Source organism: Danio aesculapii, chromosome 20 (genome assembly GCF_903798145.1).
Source record: "Danio aesculapii chromosome 20, fDanAes4.1, whole genome shotgun sequence".
In the NCBI taxonomy this organism is placed as follows: Eukaryota; Metazoa; Chordata; class Actinopteri; order Cypriniformes; family Danionidae; genus Danio; species Danio aesculapii.
In genome coordinates, this window is record NC_079454.1 from 50,519,849 (window position 1) to 50,542,147 (window position 22,299).

The 22,299-nt window shown below is 37.0% G+C and overlaps 1 protein-coding gene across 3 annotated transcripts in view; it reads left to right on the forward strand.

The window, feature by feature from the left end:
- Nucleotides 1-9,008: 9,008 nt before the first annotated feature.
- hmbox1b (homeobox containing 1 b) overlaps nt 9,009-22,299 on the forward strand; it is a 32,605-nt gene continuing 19,314 nt past the window's right edge. For all 3 annotated transcript variants that reach the window (XM_056445463.1, XM_056445464.1, XM_056445465.1), the window contains exons 1-3: nt 9,009-9,157; nt 18,675-19,196; nt 21,395-21,480. In XM_056445463.1, the coding sequence (XP_056301438.1) occupies nt 18,676-19,196; nt 21,395-21,480 (607 nt within the window). In that variant the 5' untranslated portion in view covers nt 9,009-9,157; nt 18,675. The remainder of the gene's footprint in view (nt 9,158-18,674; nt 19,197-21,394; nt 21,481-22,299) is intronic.

The following is a 22,299-nucleotide window of genomic DNA, read 5'->3' on the forward strand; positions in this document are numbered from 1 at the left end:
GTGCTTCAAATGATGCCGACAAAACTGGCAACCAAACTAAAATTTAAGAGCTTATTTGACCCAAATCTGTCAAGGTTGACATCCAGAAAAAATGTGTGTGTGTGTGTGTGTAATTGTTTATGTGGTTTATGAGGACTCAAAATTGTTTACTATTTTTGGTATACAGTATTAAGTTGATAAGCAGTTTTTTTATAGTATAAAATACATTGTGCCTATGGAGATTACACCAGTGTCCTCGTAAATCCTATATACAAGTATGTATGTGTACTTGTTTATGTGGTCTATGAGGACACAAAATTGTATAATGACATAACTGTACACCATTAAGTTGGTATGGTAATAAGCAGTTTTTACAGTATAAAATACATTGTGCCTATAGAGATTACACCAGTGTCCTCGTAAATCCTATATACGAGTATGTGTGTGTACTTGTTTATGTGGTCTATGAGGACACAAAATTGTATAATGACATAACTGTACACCATTAAGTTGGTATGGTAATAAGCAGTTTTTACAGTATAAAATACATTGTGCCTATGGAGATTACACCAGTGTCCTCGTAAATCCTATATACGAGTATGTGTGTGTACTTGTTTATGTGGTCTATGAGGACACAAAATTGTATAATGACATAACTGTACACCATTAAGTTGGTATGGTAATAAGCAGTTTTTACAGTATAAAATACATTGTACCTATGGAGATTACACCAGTGTCCTCGTAAATCCTATATACAAGTATGTGTGTGTACTTGTTTATGTGGTCTATGAGGACACAAAATGGTATAATGACATAACTGTACACCATTAAGTTGGTATGGTAATAAGCAGTTTTTACAGTATAAAATACATTGTGCCAATGGAGATTACACCAGTGTCCTCGTAAATCCTATATACAAGTATGTGTGTGTACTTGTTTATGTGGTCTATGAGGACACAAAATGGTATAATGACATAACTGTACACCATTAAGTTGGTATGGTAATAAGCAGTTTTTACAGTATAAAATACATTGTGCCAATGGAGATTACACCAGTGTCCTCGTAAATCCTATATACAAGTATGTGTGTGTACTTGTTTATGTGGTCTATGAGGACACAAAATGGTATAATGACATAACTGTACACCATTAAGTTGGTATGGTAATAAGCAGTTTTTACAGTATAAAATACATTGTGCCTATAGAGATTACACCAGTGTCCTCGTAAATCCTATATACGAGTATGTGTGTGTACTTGTTTATGTGTTCTATGAGGACACAAAATGGTATAATGACATAACTGTACACCATTAAGTTGGTATGGTAATAAGCAGTTTTTACAGTATAAAATACATTTTGCCAATGGAGATTACGCCAGTGAACTCGTAAAACAGATATACAAGTATGTGTGTGTTGGGGGGGGGGGGTGTTTTTGTTGTTTACAAGGGCACAAAAGGGTATAATCACCTAGGCTAACACTATTAAGGTGGTAATAAGCAATATTTACAGTATAAAATACATTGTGCCTATGAAGATTCTGTCAGTGTCTTCGTAACTCATATATACAAATAAGTGCAAGTGTGTGTGTACTTGTTTATGTGGGTTATAAGGGCATAAAATGGTATAATGACATAGGTGTACACCATTAGGTTGGTAATAAGCAGTTTTTCAAGTATAAAATACATTATGCCAATGGAGATTACGCCAGTGACCTCGTAAACCAGATATACAACTATGTGTGTGTTTGTGTTGGGGGCGGGGGGTGTTTTTTGTTGTTTACAAGGGCACAAAAGAGTCTAATGACCTAGTCACACACTAATAAGGTGGTAATCCAGTTTTTACAGTATAAAACACATTGCGCACATGGAGATTACATCAATGTCTTCGTAAAACATGTATACAATTATTTAAGTATGTCTGTACTTGTTTAGGTTGTTTGCGAGGACACAAAATTGTTTACTGACCTTATTATACACAATTAAGTTGGTAATACACAGCTTTTACAGTATAAAATACATTGCGCCTATGGAGATTGCGTCAGTGTCTTTGTAAATCATGTATACAAATATTTGCTAGTATGTCTGTACTTGTTTATGTGGTGTACAGGAACACAAAATTGTTTACTGACCTAGGTATACACTATTAATTTGGTAATAAGCAGTTTTTTTATAATATTTAAAACACATTGTGTATATAGAGATTAAGACAGTGTCCTTATAAACCATGTATACATATATATGTGTGTTTGCTTGTTTATGTGGCTTACAAGGACACAATTGTATAATAACATGAGTATGACCTAGGTGTACACTATTAAGGTGGCAATAAGCAGTTTTTACAGTATAAATTGCATTTTTCCTAAGGAGAATATGCCAGTGTCATCGTAAAGCATATATACAAGTATGTTTGTGTATATATTTGTTTATGTGGTTTACAAGCCTTAAATTATTTGGGTAGTAATAAGCAGTTTGTACAGTAAAATACATTACGCCTATGGATATTATGGCAGCGTCCTCATAAACCATATATACAAGAATGTGTGTATTTGTTTATGCAATTTACAAGGACACACAATTGTATAATGACATGAGTATGGCCTGTGTACACTATTAATGTGGCATAAGCTGGTCTACAGTATAAAATACATTATGCCAGTGTCATTGTAAACCATATATACAAGTATGTGTGTGTGTGTATTTGTTAATATGACATAATGACATGGGTATAACCTAGGCGCACACTATTAAGTTACTATTAAGTATATTTTATTAATTTTTTTATTTAATCAGAATTAAAACTTCTTGCAATTTCTACTTGCAGTGTGTTTCTTGCACGAAACGTTTGTCAAACAATTGAATTTTGATATGTAAACTTGCAATTGTGGGAAATTTGTAAGAAATAAAGTTGCAACTTATTTTTTATAATTTGTTCATTTATTTGTTTATTAATGAGAGAAAGTGTATTTCGTATTCATGACCAGGTTTGACAGATGTGGCTGATGTTTTGCCTTTACTGAGGGTCTTTGCTAACATATTGAAATTTTTCCAGACATTTTTTGCTTGTTCGTTTAGATAACAAAATGTTATATAATTTTTTTTTTTTCATTTACATAAAATTAATGTGATTACAAATGGAAATACAATATATTGTTGTTGTTTTTTGAAATATTGCTGTAGTTTGGTATTTACATGGTACTAAGATTCTTCATAAATGCAGTTGTTACCATGGTATTATATAAAGCAAAAAACATGATGATTATATACAATTTTTGTGTTAGTGATTTAATTTTTTTTACTTTATAATGTATGGTATATATCAGGGGTCACCAAACTTGTTCCTGGAGGGCCGGTGTCCTGCAGATTTTAGCTCCAACCTTAATCAAACACACCTGAACAAGCTAATCAAGGTCTTACTAGGTATATTTAAAACATCCAGGCAGGTGTGTTGAGGCAAGTTGGAGCGAAACCCTGCAGGGACACCGGCCCTCCAGGACCGAGATTGGTGACCCCTGGTATATATAAAGAGTTCAGATGAAAAAACCCCTGAGTGCCATCTGAAATTTCCATCGAAAATGAACATTTTTCTCAGCCTCCTTTGTTTATGTTGAGATATTTTACTTTAAAGACCAGGAAAAGGACTTATTCTTTGCCATAAAAGTGATATTACTGAATATACACGCAGGAGCCTGATAAAAAAACTCATTTTAGAGTAAATTTCAGATGGCATTTAGAGGTTTTTGCATCTAAACTCTTCATATGGTGAATTTGGGGCTGCTTTCAAACACTTGAGTTGTTGTTGCCAAATGGCTTTACAATAGAAAAAGAGCTGTAAACACAGCCCTCGGTGACACTTCTGACACTACTGTGCCAGTGTTTGTCATGACATGCTGTCACTCTTGTGGCACTTTGGCAAGACTTTACCAAAAGTAAGGCAATAACTGCGTACTAGGAAATGATTCTGCTTTTTTCACAAAGTCAAACGCATTAAAGAAACTAAAAAAAAAAAAGGTCATTCTCGCTCCTGTAATGCATCAAGATGTTTTGCTTGAGATTTTTAGGATAATAGGGTATATGCCCAAGGATGCTAATAGGACTTTTAATTTGCCAGTAACCTGGGTTAAGCGTTTCCAGTGAACTGTTTGCAATTGCAAAATCGGCACGTTTAAGGTTTGTTTTCTTTAAAAATCTGCGATCTCCACTGGCTGAGCTATATCAGATATAAAGTGGGTCTCAGAATGTACAAGATGCACTGCATTAAATTACATTTCCCTCACCATGTCTTTATAATATGAGCATTTATTTCACCACAGTATATTGAATTGAGCTTTTGTGCTAGCTTTCCGATTCAGACAGGCGCGTGCGAGTAAACGGCTTTTTGTCTCGTTTTACGCTTAAGAAACTAAATAAATGCCAAAGTCTATTTAACTGATTGCATTTTAATTACATTACAACATCGATGCTGTAAAAGGAACCGTATAAAATGGAAAAAACTCACAATAACAGGTCACTGGAAGTTTATCAGTACTGGAACAACACTAGCGCGGCATATACCCTATTATCTTTATATTTAAGAAATGCTAGTACAAATAGATTTTTAGTTCTTTAAATGGATTTCTTCTTCATGGATCAAAAGCATTATTTTGCAGTACGATAATTTTTTTTTATTTTTTATTACTACCAGGGTTCATACACATTTTTACTACTAAAATTCCATGACTTTTCCATGTATTTTCCCAGACTTTTAAGTAAATTTTCATGACCTAATGTTTCATGCAATGCCTACATATGCGTGGTAAAAGAAAAACAATGCACGTTCAAATTTAATTTACATTTACATTTAGTCATTTAGCAGACGCTTTTATCCAAAGCGACTTACAAATGAGGACAAGGAAGCAATTTACACAACTATAAGAGCAGCAGTGAGCAAGTGCTATAGACAAGTTTCAGGTGTGTAAAGTCTAAGAAGCAAAGTATTAGTAAAGTTTTTTTTTTTTTTTTTTTTTTCTTGAGAGAGAGAGAGAGAGAGAGAGAGAGAGAGAGAGAGAGAGAGAGAGAGGGCACAGTTAGTGGTATAGCCAGAGAGGCAGTTGCAGATTAGGAAGGAAAGTGGAGACTAAACAGTTGCGTTTTTAGTCGTTTCTTGAAGACAGCAAGTGACTCTGCTGTTCTGATGTAGTTAGGGAGTTCATTCCACCAACTGGGCAGATTGAATGTGAGAGTTCGGGAAAGTGATTTCTTCCCTCTTTGGGATGGAACAACGAGGCGACGTTCATTCACAGAACGCAAGTTTCTGGAGGGCACATATATCTGCAGAAGTGAGAGCAGATACGAAGGAGCCAAGCCAGAGGTCACTTTGTAAGCAAACATCAGAGCTTTGAATTTGATGCGGGCAGCAACTGGCAGCCAGTGCAAACGGGTGAGTAGCCGAGTGACATGTGCTCTTTTGGGTTCATCAAAGACCACTCGTGCTGCAGCGTTCTGAAGCAGCTGAAGAGGTTTGATAGAACTAGCTGGTAGCCCGGCTAGCAGAGAGTTGCAATAGTCCAGTTTGGAGAGGACAAGAGCTTGAACAATGAGTTGAGCTGCATGTTCAGATAGGAAGGGTCGGACCTTTCTGATGTTGTAGAGTGCGAATCTGCAAGATCGAGCAGTTCTAGAAATGTGGTCAGAGAAGTTCAGTTGGTCATCAATCGTAACTCCAAGGCTTTTTACCATTTTGGATGCAGTGATGGTTGCTCCATCCATCTGGATTGAAAAGTTATGGTGAAGAGTCGGGTTGGCAGAAACTTCAAGCATTTCCGTTTTACTTCAAGCATTTCCGTCAAGCATTATGTTTTAATACAGCATATCGTAAAACACGAAACAATCTATTTTGTTTCAATTTATATTTATATCTATGTAAAATTGACTTAGATATTGCTTACACTGCACTAATAATGTGAGAGTATGTGATTGGCCAAGGACAGAAAAGAAGTAAGTGACCTATATTCAAGTATACAGATATCTGCTTTCCATGACTTTTCCAAAACTTTGTGGGTTTTTCTGTTTTTCCAAAACTTTTCCAGGCCTGGAAAATGCCATGCTATGACTTTTCCAGGTTTTCCATGACCGTATGAACCCTGTACTATTTTTGTAGTGCCATTTTTAAATAGAGTTATGAAATACAGCGATGAAAAAATAACAGAAACGTTTTCCTGTTTTCAGACATGTTTATACTACATTTTAGACAACACAAGACCAATACGATCTTGGCAGAAGAACCCTGTCATTTTCTGAAAATTTATGTTGACAAATATTAAACAGGCATCCTCAGAATTCACAGAAACTGACAGCACTCATTCATTCATTTTCTTTTCGGCTTAGTCCCTTTATTAATCTGGGGTCACCACAGCGGAATGAACCGCCAACTTATCCAGCACATGTTTTACACTGCGGATGCCCTTCCAGCTGCAACCCATCACTGGGAAATACCCATACACACTCATTCACACACATACACTAAGGACAATTTAGCTTACCCAATTCACCGCGCATGTCTTTGGGCAAACCGGAGCACCCGGAGGAAACTCACACCAACACGGGGAGAACATGCAAACTCCACACAGAAATGCCAACTGACCCAGCCAAGGCTCGAACCAGCGACGTTTAATTTTCCATGAGCAAATAGCAGTACAGCCTATATTGCATATTTTTAAAAGATTATCATTCAGCTTACCTGCAGCGCACGTGAGAGGTTGATCCACGGCAAATCCACTTACTCACACACTATATACCATTTATAAGACTGTAAACTTGACTTCGCAGGCCGATCATCTTTAAATTTAAAAGGCATTTATTAAGTGTCCTAACTTGAGACTGCTGCTGCATAATGGGATGTTTCTTTTCACAACTGTAAAAGTGAGCTTTAGCGTTGTTAAAATGAAAGGGTTCTGCGTTTTGTCAATCTCATAGGTTCATTTTAATAGTATTAATAATGATGAATATAATAAATTATAATATTATTTATGGTGTAGACTACTGTGGGTCTGTGCAGCGTCCAACTAAACATTTTTATTAGGCTACTCTAATATTAATCCCGAACTGAACAGTTGCATCTCTGCTAAAATTAATATAACAGCAGATTTCTTTTGTGCTTTTTCCCTTTTGAGATCAAGAGAGTTGTATTTAAAGAATTAGTTAACCAAAACATGAAATGAATTATGTTTCACTTTATCCACTGGTTCAGTTTTCTCCCGTGTGAGTTTAGAGTGCGCCTCCGCTGCCACATGCGCGTTTTAAATGCTATTTACGGGCTCACCCTGACCTGATGCGGTGACCTGATCTTATTGCTTTAATTCAGGGATCACCAAACTTGTTCCTGGAGGGCCGGTGTCCTGCAGATTTTAGCTTCAACCATAATCAAACACACCTGAACAAGCTAATCAAGGTCTTAAGCTACGGTCACACTGGGCTTTGTGTGTGCGAAATTCTGTCGTGCGGCGCTGCGAAAAGGGGCGGGATTAAACAAGATGATTAGACATTATAAAAAGCCAGTGATTGCTCCATGTTTTAAATTTCTGCCCAGAGAGGTGCTGTTTTGATCCTCGATTGGTCTCACGCAGTCAAGTGATGCGATTTAGCAGGTTAGAGTTCACCAAGCTTGAACTTTGCACTGCAGCAACCTGCGAAACTTAACGCATGACCCCGCGTTTCCAGTCTGACGCATTCGCGTGCGTATGAATGGAAGTCTATGGGAGGAAAAGTCAAGTGTGACCGCACCTTTACTAGGTATACTTGAAACAATCAGGCAGGTGTGTTGAGGCAAGTTGGAGCAAAATCCTGCAGGGACACCGGTCCTCCAGGACCGAGATTGGTATCCCCTGCTTTAAATTCACAATGTTTAATGATTTAGTTGCTTTTTCATATTATAAAATATCTAAATGTGTGTTCTGAAGGTTGGAACACACGGAAGTGTTAGTAATGTTAGTGCTAATCCTGACGGGCATGTGCGTGAAAACAGCTTTTCTTGTCGCTTTACACTTAAGCAACTAAATGAATGCTGAAGTCTATTTAACTGATTGTATTTTAATTACATTACAACATTGATGCTGCAAAAGGAACCGTATAAAATGGGGAAAAAAAATCACATTAACCGTTTACCGGAAGTTTATCAGTTTGGGAAAAAAACACTAGCTCTGCATATAGCCTACTCTATTCTCAGACTTTATATTCTCTCAATGGCAAGTTTATAAGCATTCTCATAATTAATTTCTCACAATTCTGAGATTTTATTCTTCACGTGAATGTGAAGAAACTATGAGTTTAAAAATGTTGCAATCCTGACCGGATAAAAAGTCAGAAACGACCAGCTCCCAAACACAAATGCTGCTTTTTTGTGAATCCACAATACAAGACAACATAAACAACAGGAACACGTGGTTTAAATAATGCTGGTTTACATCATCTGTGGGCAGCACAGAAACATTCCTGCATATTATTTCATTTTAGAGATGTATCTTATGTAGATTAATACACAGCACAGCTATTCATCAGACACAAAGTCACGCAGACAGAGATTTCATTGTCATTTGCTTGATAATCCGTTTAACAGTATGAAACAGCGCACCCTAGCGGCCGCTTCGACGACCAAAACATAAAATGGCAATGTTTATTATTTTATAATAATCTAATGCAGTGTTTTCCAATACATTTCAATCACTTTGTCTATTGTTTACTATTGTAATTTATTTTTACGAAAGAAATACCTTGCGTGTGCTGAAAATACATCACGCTCATCCCCCTTCTCCTCAGACGCCATCATCAACCGTTAATGCCAATTAGCGGTATTTAAGTTAATTAAAAGAAGCAGTGCGCACTCTTTCACACACTCCCTCGCGTTTTCTTACAGCTCATTCTTTCAGCAGGACCGAAAAAGAAAACAAGAAAGGGAAGGAAAACATCTATACATCACTAGTTTTCATACTGACCGGTGCGCGTTTAGATTGACTACATTTCCCGAGTGCGTCGAAGACGTTGCGGCGTGACGTCAGCGCGGCTACTGTCAGTCAGACAAAGACAGTCAGTCAGTCAGTCAGGGCGAGTCTTCCTCACAACATCACATAAAATATCATCTTCATCACCTGACAGAGCGCGTTAAATGGTCTGCTGCGCTGAGATATTGTGTATTTTCCTCATTCCAGGTAAGAAAATATGATTTTACCCCCGAGGGGAGTCAGTTTTGTGCTGGCTCGTGCTAAGCTAACTAGCCGCCTGGATAATTCAGTTCGTTTTGTTTATGTTGTTAAGGAACGCGCTTCGCAGTTGAATTATAATCGACATATATTTTTATTTCAATCCAACATACGCTTGCTAACCGCCTAGATAGTTTATGTAGTAATCTAACAGTCGGTTAGTAAGTTATTTAGCTAGTTTTCCTAGTGTAAAAGTGCTGAACTCATGTCTTTATTTATGCATATTCGTTATATTTGCTGATGAATATTCATAAACAATCTTGTTAATAACTCGCTGAGATTTATACACGCGTACGTGAGGCTTTTGGGTGTCTTTTTGCAGAGGTCAGATCACAGATGAGTCATGAAAAACTTATTTTTGTTTATATACATTGAAATACCCCGTGCTTGCTTAAGTAATAGATGTGTTTATATGCATATTATGCACGTTTACTATTGTTTTGAATGCAGGGTGTGCAGTTATCTCCATGCACTGAGATGATGGGCGTAGATTCTGCGCTTTTATCACTGTCATATGACATGCATTTAGAAAATATTCACATTATTTAATTCGAAACACAGTGTGGGCTTTGACTGGAAAGCCCTCCAAATGCAATGCATGAACTGAAATGGGTGTAAATGTGATTTGCTTGTAATTTCCTGCTGCATAGAACTTAAATTCCCAATATGGATGTGAGAAGGGTTTAGATGCATGGAAAAAAAACCTTTTATGTGTGAAACTATTTACAGAATCTAATGCTTTGTTCATTGAAACATCCGAACGAACAAAAGAGCTGTTAAATGCATTATCCATCATTCAGTGTTTATTAACTTTGGGATGTTGCATGGTTTAAATATTAAATGTACACTTTTTAAGTGTGTAAATGACCAGAAGAGCTGTGCTATCATAAAACTAGTTGCTAAAATTAATTATTAACGCAATAGTTCATGTTAAAGTACACTTTATTTGTTGTTTGATTTTAGAAATGACACATGGAGAATGCAACTCAAGTCAATTGACCACTATAGTGCTATCAAACTTTTAAAAGCATCATCTTTCCATCCCTCAGAATGACTTCTACACAATGACCACGTCTGCATGAAGCAGTAGTTATTAAATGAAAAGAAGAAGGGCACCCGGAATCTCATGTGGATTATTATTTAAAGCTCTCGGTGAACTCGTTTGACTTGTGGATGCAGTCAGATGAGCTGATGCACGTGTGCATGCGGTGCAGGACTGCACCCTTGACTCGCAGTCTCTGCAGCTGTGCCCTCATAAAGAGCCCTGCAGTGAACGCCTGCAGTATCTAATACCAGGTTTACGTCTTTAAGTGCGCCACATAAGCACTAATGCAGCAGGGCTCATGGGTGAGACCCCCCGTGCATGTTAAACGACATCAGGATGGCATGATGCTTTTTTCACAATGGCGACAGCATTGTGCATGGCTTTCATCGCGCACGCAAATTTCAGTCTCAGTCAAAGCCTCGCAGCGATGTATTTTTAGAAACCCACAGTGGCTGCCACGTTCCTATCACAGACTTTTATAAGGATCATCTGAGATCTAAGTGGAAGCAATTATGCTGCACACGAGCTCACTGAGCCTTTTTTTAGCGGCGAGCGCTCAGGCTCCTGTGGAGGAAGGTTAACGGTTAACCTGTGTAAATATAGTAGGTCTGGAATAATGGAAAATGGCAAACCAGTGGGGAATTTCACAGTAAACTAGCGGTGCTGCTGGGATGGTTAGGTTATAGGAGTTACACTGCAAAACTAAATATTCTTACGTAGATACTTGGAGTAGAAACAAGACAACAACAGCTAACAATTTTTAAATCAAGAAGCAAAGAATATTGTCTTGTTTTCAGAAATAAGATGGCAAAATTGAGTGAGTTAAAGCACAATAATCTGCAAATGAGAGAAAAAAAATTATTAAATGTTTTGTTTTGATGTAAGATTATTTTTGCTTACTTCATTGGTAGATTATTTAGCTTGTTTTGAGGTGAAACTCACTTAATTTTGGCATATTATTTCTGAAAATAAGACAATATTCTTTGATTCTCTAGAAAACGCTTCTTGATTTAAGAGGTTTTAGATATTTGGACTAAAAACAAGATTAACAACAAGAAAAACAAGAAAATTTGAACAATTTTTAAATCTAGAAGCAAAGAATATTGTCTTGTTTTCAGAAATAATATGGCAAAATTGAGTGAGTTAAAGCACAATAATCTGCAAATGAGAGTAGCAAAATTATTAAATGTTTTGTTTTGATGTAAGAATATTTTGCTTAAATCATTGGTAGATTATTTAGCTTGTCTTGAGGTGAAACTCACTTAATTTTGGCATATTATTTCTCAAAACAAGACAATATTCTTTGCTTCTCTAGAAAACGCTTCTTGATTTAAGAGGTTTTAGATATTTGGACTAAAAACAAGAAAATTTGAACAATTTTTAAATCAAGAAGCAAAGAATATTGTCTTGTTTTCAGAAATAACATGCCAAAATGAAGTTAGTTTTCCCTTAAAAGAAGCACAATAATCTGCAAATAAGGCAAGCAAAATGATATAATTTTTCATTATTTATGTAAGATTATTTTTGCTTACCCCTTTAGCAGATTATTTAGCTTGTTTTAAGAAACAACTCACTTAATTTTGGCATATTATTTCTGAAAACAAGACAAAATTCTTTGCTTCTTGATTTAACAATTGGTCAAATTTTCTTGTTTTTCTTGTTGTTAGTCTTGTTTTTAGTCCAAATATCTAAAACCTCTTAAATCAAGAAGCGTTTTCTAGAGAAGCAAAGAATATTGTCTTGTTTTAAGAAATAATATGCCAAAATTAAGTGAGTTTTACCTCAAAACAAGCTAAATAATCTGCCAATGATTTAAGCAAAATTATAAAATTTTTCATTTTTATGTAAGATTATTTTTGCTTACCCCTTTAGCAGATTATTTAGCTTGTTTTAAAGGAAAAACTCACCTAATTTTGGCATATTATTTCTGAAAACAAGACAATATTCTTTGCTTCTCTAGAAAACGCTTGTTGATTTAAGAAGTTTTAAATATTTGGACTAGAAACAAGACGGCAAAATCTAACAATCTTTAAATCAAGAAGCAAAGAATATTGTATTGTATTTTATGAATTAATAGGTCAAAATTGAGCGAGTTTTCCCTTAAAACAAGCACAATCATCTGCCAATGAAGCAAGAAAAATGAATAAATTTTTCATTTTGATGTAAGATTATTTTGCTCACCCCATTGGCAGATTATTTAGCTGGTTTTAAGGGGAAAAAACAGATTTTGGCATATTATTTCTGAAAACAAGACATTATTCTTTGCTTCTCTAGAAAACACTTCTTGATTTAAGAGATTTTAGATATTCAGACTAGAAACAAGACAAAAAATGAGTATTTTAAGTTTTCTCTGTGTCAGCAGTCTGTATTGAAAAGAAATAGTTCAGGAGAAACTGAAAAATCTGTCATTTATTATTCATCATGATTATTTCTTATGTATTTTGAATTATATCTATAAAATACCTTCATATTTCAACAGAAAAAAGATACTCAAAGATTTAAAACCACTTGAGAGAGTAAATAGTGAGTAAATATTCTTTTCTTTTTTGGCAGTGAACAATCTCTTTAGCTTTTCCCTTCATTTTATTTCTTCCTGTGAGAAGTAACAAAGACTATTAGCAGTCAAGAATCATTATTAATGCTAGCAAATTACAACAAGACGTTTCACATGCAGGTCATGTTCTGTCTAAACATGCGCACGGTTAAAATGTAACCTAACCTGGTTGACTAGTCACCTATTATTACCGCCTGCTATTAATGCGACTTAACCATTAGCTTAATGTAAAACCCTGTGCTCTAGATTAGGAGGTTAAACAAAACCGTATTTGCATTCTCCACTTTAATCTGTAGTTACATAAACGCCATATTCATCCGTCATTGGGTGGTATGGTTTCCTTGACAACAGCGACAGTAATTGCTCGTGCTTGTTGATGAAAGCCTTCTTGGATAAACAGAATTTTAAGTAGGTCAGATGAATCCTGCTTTTATCATAACTCGACTGCCATGAGATGGCGGAGCTTTTGAAATTATGATAATGGATTCATTTGTCTTAATATCTGAGGGTGTGTTCAGAATGGTTTCGTTGAAAGAAGATATGCAGCAGAAAGTACATATATGGAAGAAAATAAGAGAAATTTGTACTTGCATGCCTAAATGCAATGCACTCAAGCTTCTTTATATATTTTTTATTGTTTTTTTTGTTTGTTTTTCCTTCAGCATGTGATCTAAACAATTAAGCAGTTGGATTTTATTCAGATCTTTTAGTAGGAGAATTAGTCCCTAATATCAAAACGTTTAATAAAATGACTAAAAATATTGAATGAAAATTGATGACTAAGAAAATTTGATTGTTTTATGCTTCGTTTTTATACTTTTAAGTTTGTTAATTGACATTTCCAACAAATGCAAGCACTGATACAAAACTAAAACCTTTTTTTGTTTTTATATAATTTATTAGGGCTGCACAATTTATTGTTTAAGCATCGATATCGCAATATGCGCGTCCGCAATAGTCACATCGCAAAGATATGCAATGTTTTATTTTTTTAAGATTTATTTTTGACCCTTTTGCCTTTATTAAGTTGATAGGACAGTATTTCAGACAGGAAGTGAAGTGGGAGAGAGAGAGAGGGGGTAGGGACGGGAAATGTCCTCGAGTCGGGATTCGAACTCGGGACGCCCTGAAGTGCTACCATATGTAAGCGAACTAACCAGGCTATTGCGCCGACAAGATATGCACTGTTGAGTCTAGATTATAGTTGACCAGGAGCTGCAGAATTGTATTTAATCTTTGTATTTATATAGAATTTATGATTTATGCAAAACTATTTTGTCTCGTTTCTAGTCCAAATATCTATTTCAAAGCGAAAACAAGATTATTTTACTCCCCTGGCAGATCATTTATTTTGTTTTAAGGAAAAACTCTTACTTTTGACTCATTTCTTCTGATTAGGGCTGCACGTTATTGGAAAAGTCTGATATTGCGATATTGTATTTTTTTTGTAACAAATCTTGCAATATGAATACAGTTTCACAAGATAGTTTGAATTAGGGATGTCCCGATCAGGATTTTTTTGCCCTTGAGTAATTCTGAATATCTGCCGATACAATACCCGATCTGATACTTCTATAATACAGACAGGAAGTGAATAAAGAGTGAAAAAGTGAAAAAAAGAATAAAGAAGAGCGAAGAAACAGATCCAGGATGTTCCTTATTTTTTATTTATTTCACCTTTATTTTAACATTGAACAATTCTGTTAACAAACAGAGCACTTCTGTGAGGTAGCTTAAACAATCAGGTAATAAATGACATCAACTCTTCCCTTTTGGATTTAGTGCAACAGTAAATCTAATATAAAAGCAAATACCAGCTCAACTTAAAATACCCAGCAGGCAATCCCAAGTTTACATATCTCACAGTCCTCGAGTCGGGATTCGAACTCGGGACGCCCTGAAGTGCTACTGCACCATATGTAAGCGCACTAACCAGGCTATTGCGCCGACAAGATATGCACTGTTGAGTCTAGATTATAGTTGACCAGGAGCTGCAGAATTGTATTTAATCTTTGTATTTATATAGAATTTATGATTCATGCAAAACAAGTTTGTCTCATTTCTAGTCCAAATATCTATTTCAAAGCGAAAACAAGATTATTTTACTCCCCTGGCAGATCATTTATTTTGTTTTAAGGAAAAACTCTTACTTTTGACTCATTTCTTCTGGTTAGGGCTGCACGTTATTGGAAAAGTCTGATATTGCGATATTTTTTTTTTGTAACAAATATTGCGATATGAATACAGTTTCACAAGATAGTTTGAATTAGGGATGTCCCGATCAGGATTTTTTTTGCCCTCGAGTAATTCTGAATATCTGCCGATACGATACCCGATCTGATACTTCTATAATACATACAAAAAAGAATAAAGAGCGAAGAAACAGATCCAGGATGTTCCTTATTTTTTATTTATTTCACTTTTATTTTAACATTCAACAACTCTGTTAACAAACAGAGCACTTCTGTGAGGTAGCTTAAACAATCAGGTAATAAATGACATCCACTCTTCCCTTTTGAATTTAGTGCAACAGTAAATAAAGAAAATCTAATATAAAAGCAAATAGCAGCTCAACTTAAAATACCCAGCAGGCAATTCCAAGTTTACATATCTCACAGTTTGCTATCGCAATGTTGTCTTCATCAACTTTATAATTCCTACTGCTTACAACTGCTTCCGTGTTCTACTTTGCCGGCGTTTGACCAATAGCGTCTCAGCAATAAAGTGATGTCATGCCGCATGTGTTACTGTTTCTGTGTGAAGTGAAGAAAGAGGTCTAACTGTGCCACAGTATAAATAGATGTGTAAAGCTGCAGTCACACTGGGCTTTTCTTCCCATAGACTTCCATTCATACGCACGCGAATGCGTCAGACCGGAAACGCAAGGTCGTGCGTCCAGTTTCGCAGGTTTCTGCGGTGCAAAGTTCAAGCTTGGTAAACTCTGACCTGCAAAATCGCATCACTTGACTGCGTGAGACCAATCGAGGATCAAAACATGACCTCTCTGGACAGAAATTTATAGCATGGAGCAATCGCTCGCTTTTTTTAATGTCTAATCATCTTGTTTAATCCCGCCCTTTTTCGCAGCGCCGCACGACAGAATTTCGCACACACAAAGCCCAGTGCGACCGTAGCTTTATTTACATATATATTCGAGTCCTGATTGGAAGGTAATGTCCGATTCAGATCGCGTGATCGGGCCCGATTTCCAATCACGTGATCGGATCTGGACATCCCTAGTTTGAATAGCTCTATCTGATGGTTTTCTGAAGCGTGTAAAGTCTTATTTATAGTTCTGCGTCAAGCGCACGCTATGGTTGTGACGATACTGGAATTCGATACCAATCGGTACTGAAATGTTAAAAACGTCCCTTTCCCACCAACATTCGAGCGCATTCCTAAACAGCGCTGATTTGCCATTGTGTTCACGTGCTCAACAGAAATTACTGGCCGTGAAGGTCATCAGTTCACCGAACTCACCGCTATTTACTGAGTGTAACCACACAGGGACATTGGAGCATTTTAAAGATGCGATTCATCAGCGGATCGCTCGTATATATCAGCTTGTAGACAAACCAGCTGATCGACATGACTTTAAAATGCTCCAGTCATTTCTGTTGAACACGTGAACACAATTTTCAGAAGTGTTATTGAGGAGCAACATAAACAGCACACAGAAGTATAAATGCACGACCACATGTAAGGCATGCGCCGTAGGTCATGCTGATCACTCGGCGCAGAAGTATAAATCAGCCTTTACGGTATTCAGGTACAGAAATTGAATAATCACAATGCAAAAAAATCCTTTTCTTACTTTGCTTTGTCTCATTTCTAGTTGAAATATTCTTCAATCAAGTAAAATATTGCTTTAATTTATTACATTTTATTATTCATTACATTTAATTAAATAAGATTTTAATCAAAGATTACAAGAATAGGGTGGCATGGTGGCTTAGTTGTTAGCACTGTCGCCTTACAGCAAGAAAGTTCCTGGTTCAGTTAGGACCGGTTGGCATTTCTGTTTCGCCCACAGTCCAAGACATGCGCTATAGCTGAATTGGATGAACTAAATTGGCCGTAGTGTATGAGTGTGAATGCAGGAGTGTATGGGTGATTCCCAGTACTGGGTTGCAGCTGGAAGGGCATCTGCTGCATAAAACATATGCTGGAATAGTTGGCGGTTCATTCCGCTGTGGCGACCCCTGATTAATAAAGGGACTAAGCTGAAAGAAAATGAATATTTTATAGTTGTATCAGCAAGCTTCTGTATAAAGCAGACAATGCAGGAGTAGAGAATGCAATAGTCTTAATTATAAACCCACGAGAATACACAAGAGACTGCATCAGAAAACAGCACTGCACTTTACATAGACAATACTGAACAACTAAGATGTGGGAACTAATTAACAACCAGGGAAACTAGCTGGAGAACTCAAGCAGGCAAAACAGGAACAAAAAATGTAAATAACATGCAGTAATGGGATATTATTATATATAGCATAGCAAAAGTAGCTTGTTTATTGTGTTTGTCAGTAGTATTGTAATATATATATATATATATATATATATATATATATATATATATATATATATATATATATATATATATATATATATATATATATACATTTTTACATTTTTTTTAGAATAACATTTGGAACTATTTTGGACTAATATGAACATGTTATTAACATATATCATGTGTTATTTTTTATTTTTTGAATATTGACAACGCGGTTGAATTTATTTATTTGTTGTTCTTTAACGATTGATTTAAATTCACCAATAAAGCCTTTTTAACGTCAATTAATAATAAATAGTGTGTTAATTGATCATTCCCACTCAAACACTGTATACAACATTTTGAGGTCAACAATGTTCCAACAATGTCTTTTACTTCCTTTTATTTTCTCTCTTTCTTCCTTTCTCTTACTTTTTCTTTCTTTCGGTTTCTCACTTTCTTTTCTCTTAATTTTCTTTCACTTTTTTCTTTCTTGCTTGCTTGTTTGTTTGCTTTCTTTCCCTCTCTTTTTCCCTTCTTTTCCTTTCTCTTTTTCACTTTTTCTTTTGCTCTTACTTTTACTCTTTCTTTTCTTCATTCCTCTGTTTTCTTTCAATTTTTTATTTCTTTTTCTTTCTTCCCTCTTTTTTCTTTCTCTTTTTTCTTTTTTCCTTTTTCTTTCTTTCCTTATTTCCTTTTGTCTTTACTTCCTGTTTACGGTTTACTTCCTCTTTTCTTTTTCTCTTTTTTCTCCCTTTTATTTTTCTTTGTCTTTTTTTTCTTTCATTGTTCTTTCTTTCAGTCTCACTCTTACTTTTTTCTTTTTTTAATTTCTCTCTTTACTCTTTTTTTTCCTTTAACTTATTCATTCTTTCTTTCCTTCTTTCTCTTTTACTCTTTCATTCTGTCCTTTTGTTCTCTTAATTTTTCTTTCTCTTTTTAATTTTTCTCTTTTCTTTCTCTTTCATTTTTCTCTTTTTCATTTTTTCTCGTTTCATTTTTTTCTCATGTTTTTTCTCTTTTCTTTTTCTTTCTCTCCTCTTCATTCTTTTCCTTTCACTTTTTCTCGTCTTTCTTTCTCTTTCTTTTTACTTTCTCTCCCTCTTTCTCTCGCTCTCATTTTTCATTCTTTTCCTTCACTTTTCTCATCTTTCTTTTTTTCTTTTCACCTACCAAACTAACTACCTACCTAACTAACTAACAAATAGGGAGCATGCATTGTGCACTTGACAGTATGGAGCAGCATGCATATTGTCAACTCTTCGTTTGTTTCTTCAGTCATCATTCACAAACACTGCACATGACATTGATGTTTATCGGTAGAGCAGTGTGTTCAATAACAGCATGTGCTTCTGTTTCCCATCAGAATGTCTCACTACACAGACGAGCCACGCTTCACCATCGAACAGATCGACCTCCTCCAGAGACTGCGGCGCACGGGTATGACCAGACCCGAGATTGTGCACGCCCTCGACACCCTGGAGCGACTTGACCGTGAACACGGCGACAAATTTGGCCGCCGCGGCACGTCAGACTCCATCGCCACCAACAGCACCACCTCCAGCACTACACCCACCTCAAATAACGCTAGCAATGCCACCATGGCAACTTCCTCCACCACTTCCACAGCAACTCAGACGCAGTTCCCTGGCAACCTATCGCCCTCGCCTAGCAACAGCTATGCCACGTCTCCACCCGCCGTCTTGCCCTCGCCCGTCTCTCTGGTGGCCCTGACCCAGAACGGACGGGACGCTCTGGCAGCCACACCCAATGGAAAACTATCGCCAAACCGCTACACAGTGAACAGTTCTGTGGCTGTGAGGACGTACACACTCGAGGGGTCCGAGGAAGACCTGGATATAGATGACAAAGTGGAGGAGCTCATGAGGTCAGTCTGCTTTTTAGGGTTATCAATGGACCCTTTTCACATTTCCGGGTTTCTCAGCAGCGAAAGTCATAGTTGGTAAACTTAGAGCACAGTGAATAGAAGAGTACAACAAATACTTTACAATCCTATTTGCTGAAATAAAAGGAAAACTCCCTGATGGTGTTATCAAGACTTTCAGACGGCAGCCAGAAGAGAAAACAACGTCAAAATTAATGATCTGCCAATAGACTCTGCATTATGGCTCGTTTCCACTGAGTGGTACGGTATGGTACGGTACGGTACGGGTCGGTACGGGTGACTTTTATCAGGCTTGCGTTTCCACTACCAAGGGTACCCTTTTGGTGGGCGTGGTGTATGACAGAAAGTTTCAGTCGATGTAATGCTTGCTCGAATAAATGTCTACAGTAAAGCTGTAACGTTACAGGTCATTCACATATCATATGAGAAGCACTTCTCACAAAACAGATAAATACTTCTGTATAAATGTTTATTACTAACCTTTCTATGAACATGAGTTGATTATAACTGCAGATCAATGACAGTGCGAAACAGCCTACTGTAACGTCTGTAATTATATTAAATAAATAAATAAATGCATCGTATATGAACACATACAGCCCCTTACAGTCTCCGATATGTTACTAAGTACAGATAAACTACACACAGCAGACATTTAGTCCTTGAGTTCAAAAACACACGCAATACGCTTATTTCACGCGGCCGCCATTTGAAAGAACTAAAGCGAGGCTGCGGTGGGAAGAAACGCGGAAGTATAGGACCAGCACTGTAAACATTGCAGTGACATGCTGTGGACTACAAACCTCCAGCTGTTGCTGAGATTTCAAAATACAGATATGGTGTAAACATCACTTTAATATCATTCAGTACGTTTAATTTAAACAATTAAAAGCAATTTAGCATCAAACAACATCACAAGCTCTGTAAGAGTAATATGCTCAAGTGTCCTCCTAGGCTTCAGTTCATGGCAGTAGGTAAACAGAGGGGACGCTTCCCTGCTTCAGCCTATGTAACTTGGTGAGCGATAAACACTGCAGTCCTCTGTAGCACACCCTCGTGTTGTCCCGCTACTGAAGTTTTAAAACAGTCTAATTCCCGCTAAGTTAAAATTGAAGCGCCGCTGAGCGCGGATGACTCGACTGATCTTCACGGCTGCTTCGCGATCCAGTCTCCATGTATCTTGTGTTTGCACTCAGTTTACCGCTCTTCACCCAGTGCAAACACAGATACACGGAGACTGGAGCGCAAGCGCGAAACAGCCATAAGGATCAGTAGAGTCATCAAGCAGATCGCTCGGCTGTGTTTGGGCTCAGTAAACAGCGGAGGGTGAACTGATGACCTTCTCGGCCAATCACAAGCATATCTGTTGAGCATGTGAACACAATGGCCAATCAGCGCTGTTTTAAGAAAGCCATCAACAGTGCTTTAAATGTTAGCGGGAAATTGATAAATTTTCCTTTAATTCAGTATCGTGACAAGTCTTATATAGTGAAAGAATCAGTATATTAACTTGAGTTTGATAAATGGCATCTAAAACGTGTGTTTGGGAAAGAAAACGTTAGCTAACTAGTGCCGTTTCCCTTAACTTAGCTGAAAATGAGCTCTGATATCCCTTTATATTTTCACCATTCATTCAGAACAGACCTTCGGGTCACTCAGAAGGCGGTGAAATGATAAATTTGTGTCTCTTTCTATTCGCTGATAAGATATACAGCCAAGTACACAACGTTCTAATGTAACTCCCAACGATACTTCCGGGTTTCTTCCCACCGCAGCCTCGATTTCGCTTTTAAAAATGGCAGCCGCGTGAAATCAGTTTATATAGCCTACAGTCAGTGTAAACCTCTCATCTGTGTCTGTAATCTTCAGCAGCACATGTAGCCTCTGTTAGAGAATAATTCTGTCATTCCCGGCGATGATAACAGTTAAACGTGGCAGTTTGTTTGTGATTTAGTTTGCTGAAACAATTTTGATCCTGTGTTTTGTCGGGCTTCTCCTTTTTTTCACGCGAAATAAAATAGGTCAAAAAGGTCAACACCAATGCAAACTCAATGTAAAGCAGATCTGAATGTAGCGTTGTGTTTACCTGCTGTAAAGAGTGTGAGTTGAGTCTGCGGTGAGTCTTTCCAGACGGGATGATGTTGTAGTGTTGAATTGCAGCCGTCATGTGTTGTGTGCAGGCGGGACAGCTCACTGGTGAAGGAGGAAATCAAAGCCTTCCTGGGAAACAGACGCATCTCACAGGCCGTGGTGGCTCAGGTCACAGGTCAGTCCATCACAGGCGACAATTACAGAATACAGTCATGCTTTTACAATGCAAGCAAGACACGCCACTGGAATAAGCATTAAAGTTAGCATGAAATGAAAGCTCTAATTTAAGGTCTCCATTTTATAAGAGATCGCCACAGCGGAATGAACCGCCAACTATTCCAGCATATGTTTTACCCAGCGGATGCCCTTCCAGCCACAACAGCCATACACGCATGCATTCATACACTACGGCCCACTTTTACTTATTCAATTCACCTATAGCGCATGTGTTTGGACTGTGGGGGAAACCAGAGCACCCGGAGGAAGCTCACGCCAACACAGGTGGAGAACATGCAAACTCCCCACAGTAATGCCAACTGACCCAACCGGAACTCGAATCAGTGACTTTCTTACTGTGAGGCGACAGTGCTAACCACTGAGCCACCATGCCACCCGCTATAATGTACTAATTATTAGCCCTCCCGTGAAAATGTGTCTTTTGCAAATATATCCAAAGTAATGTTTAATTTCTTTATTTCCACAGTATTTCCTATTAAACATTTGTTTTTATTCTGGAGAAAGTCTTGCTTCTTTTAGTTTGGTTGGAATAAGAGCAGATTTAATTTTTGATTTTATTTTATTTATGAGGTCAGTAGTATTAGCCCCATTAAGATTTATTTTTTTCCATTGGCTACAGAACAAAGCACTGCTGTCCAACGACTTGCCTAATTAACCCAATTTGCCTAGTTAACCTAATTACCCTAGTTAAGCCTTTAATGTCACTTTAAGCTGAATACTAGTATCTTGAAAAATATCTAGTGAAATATTATGTACT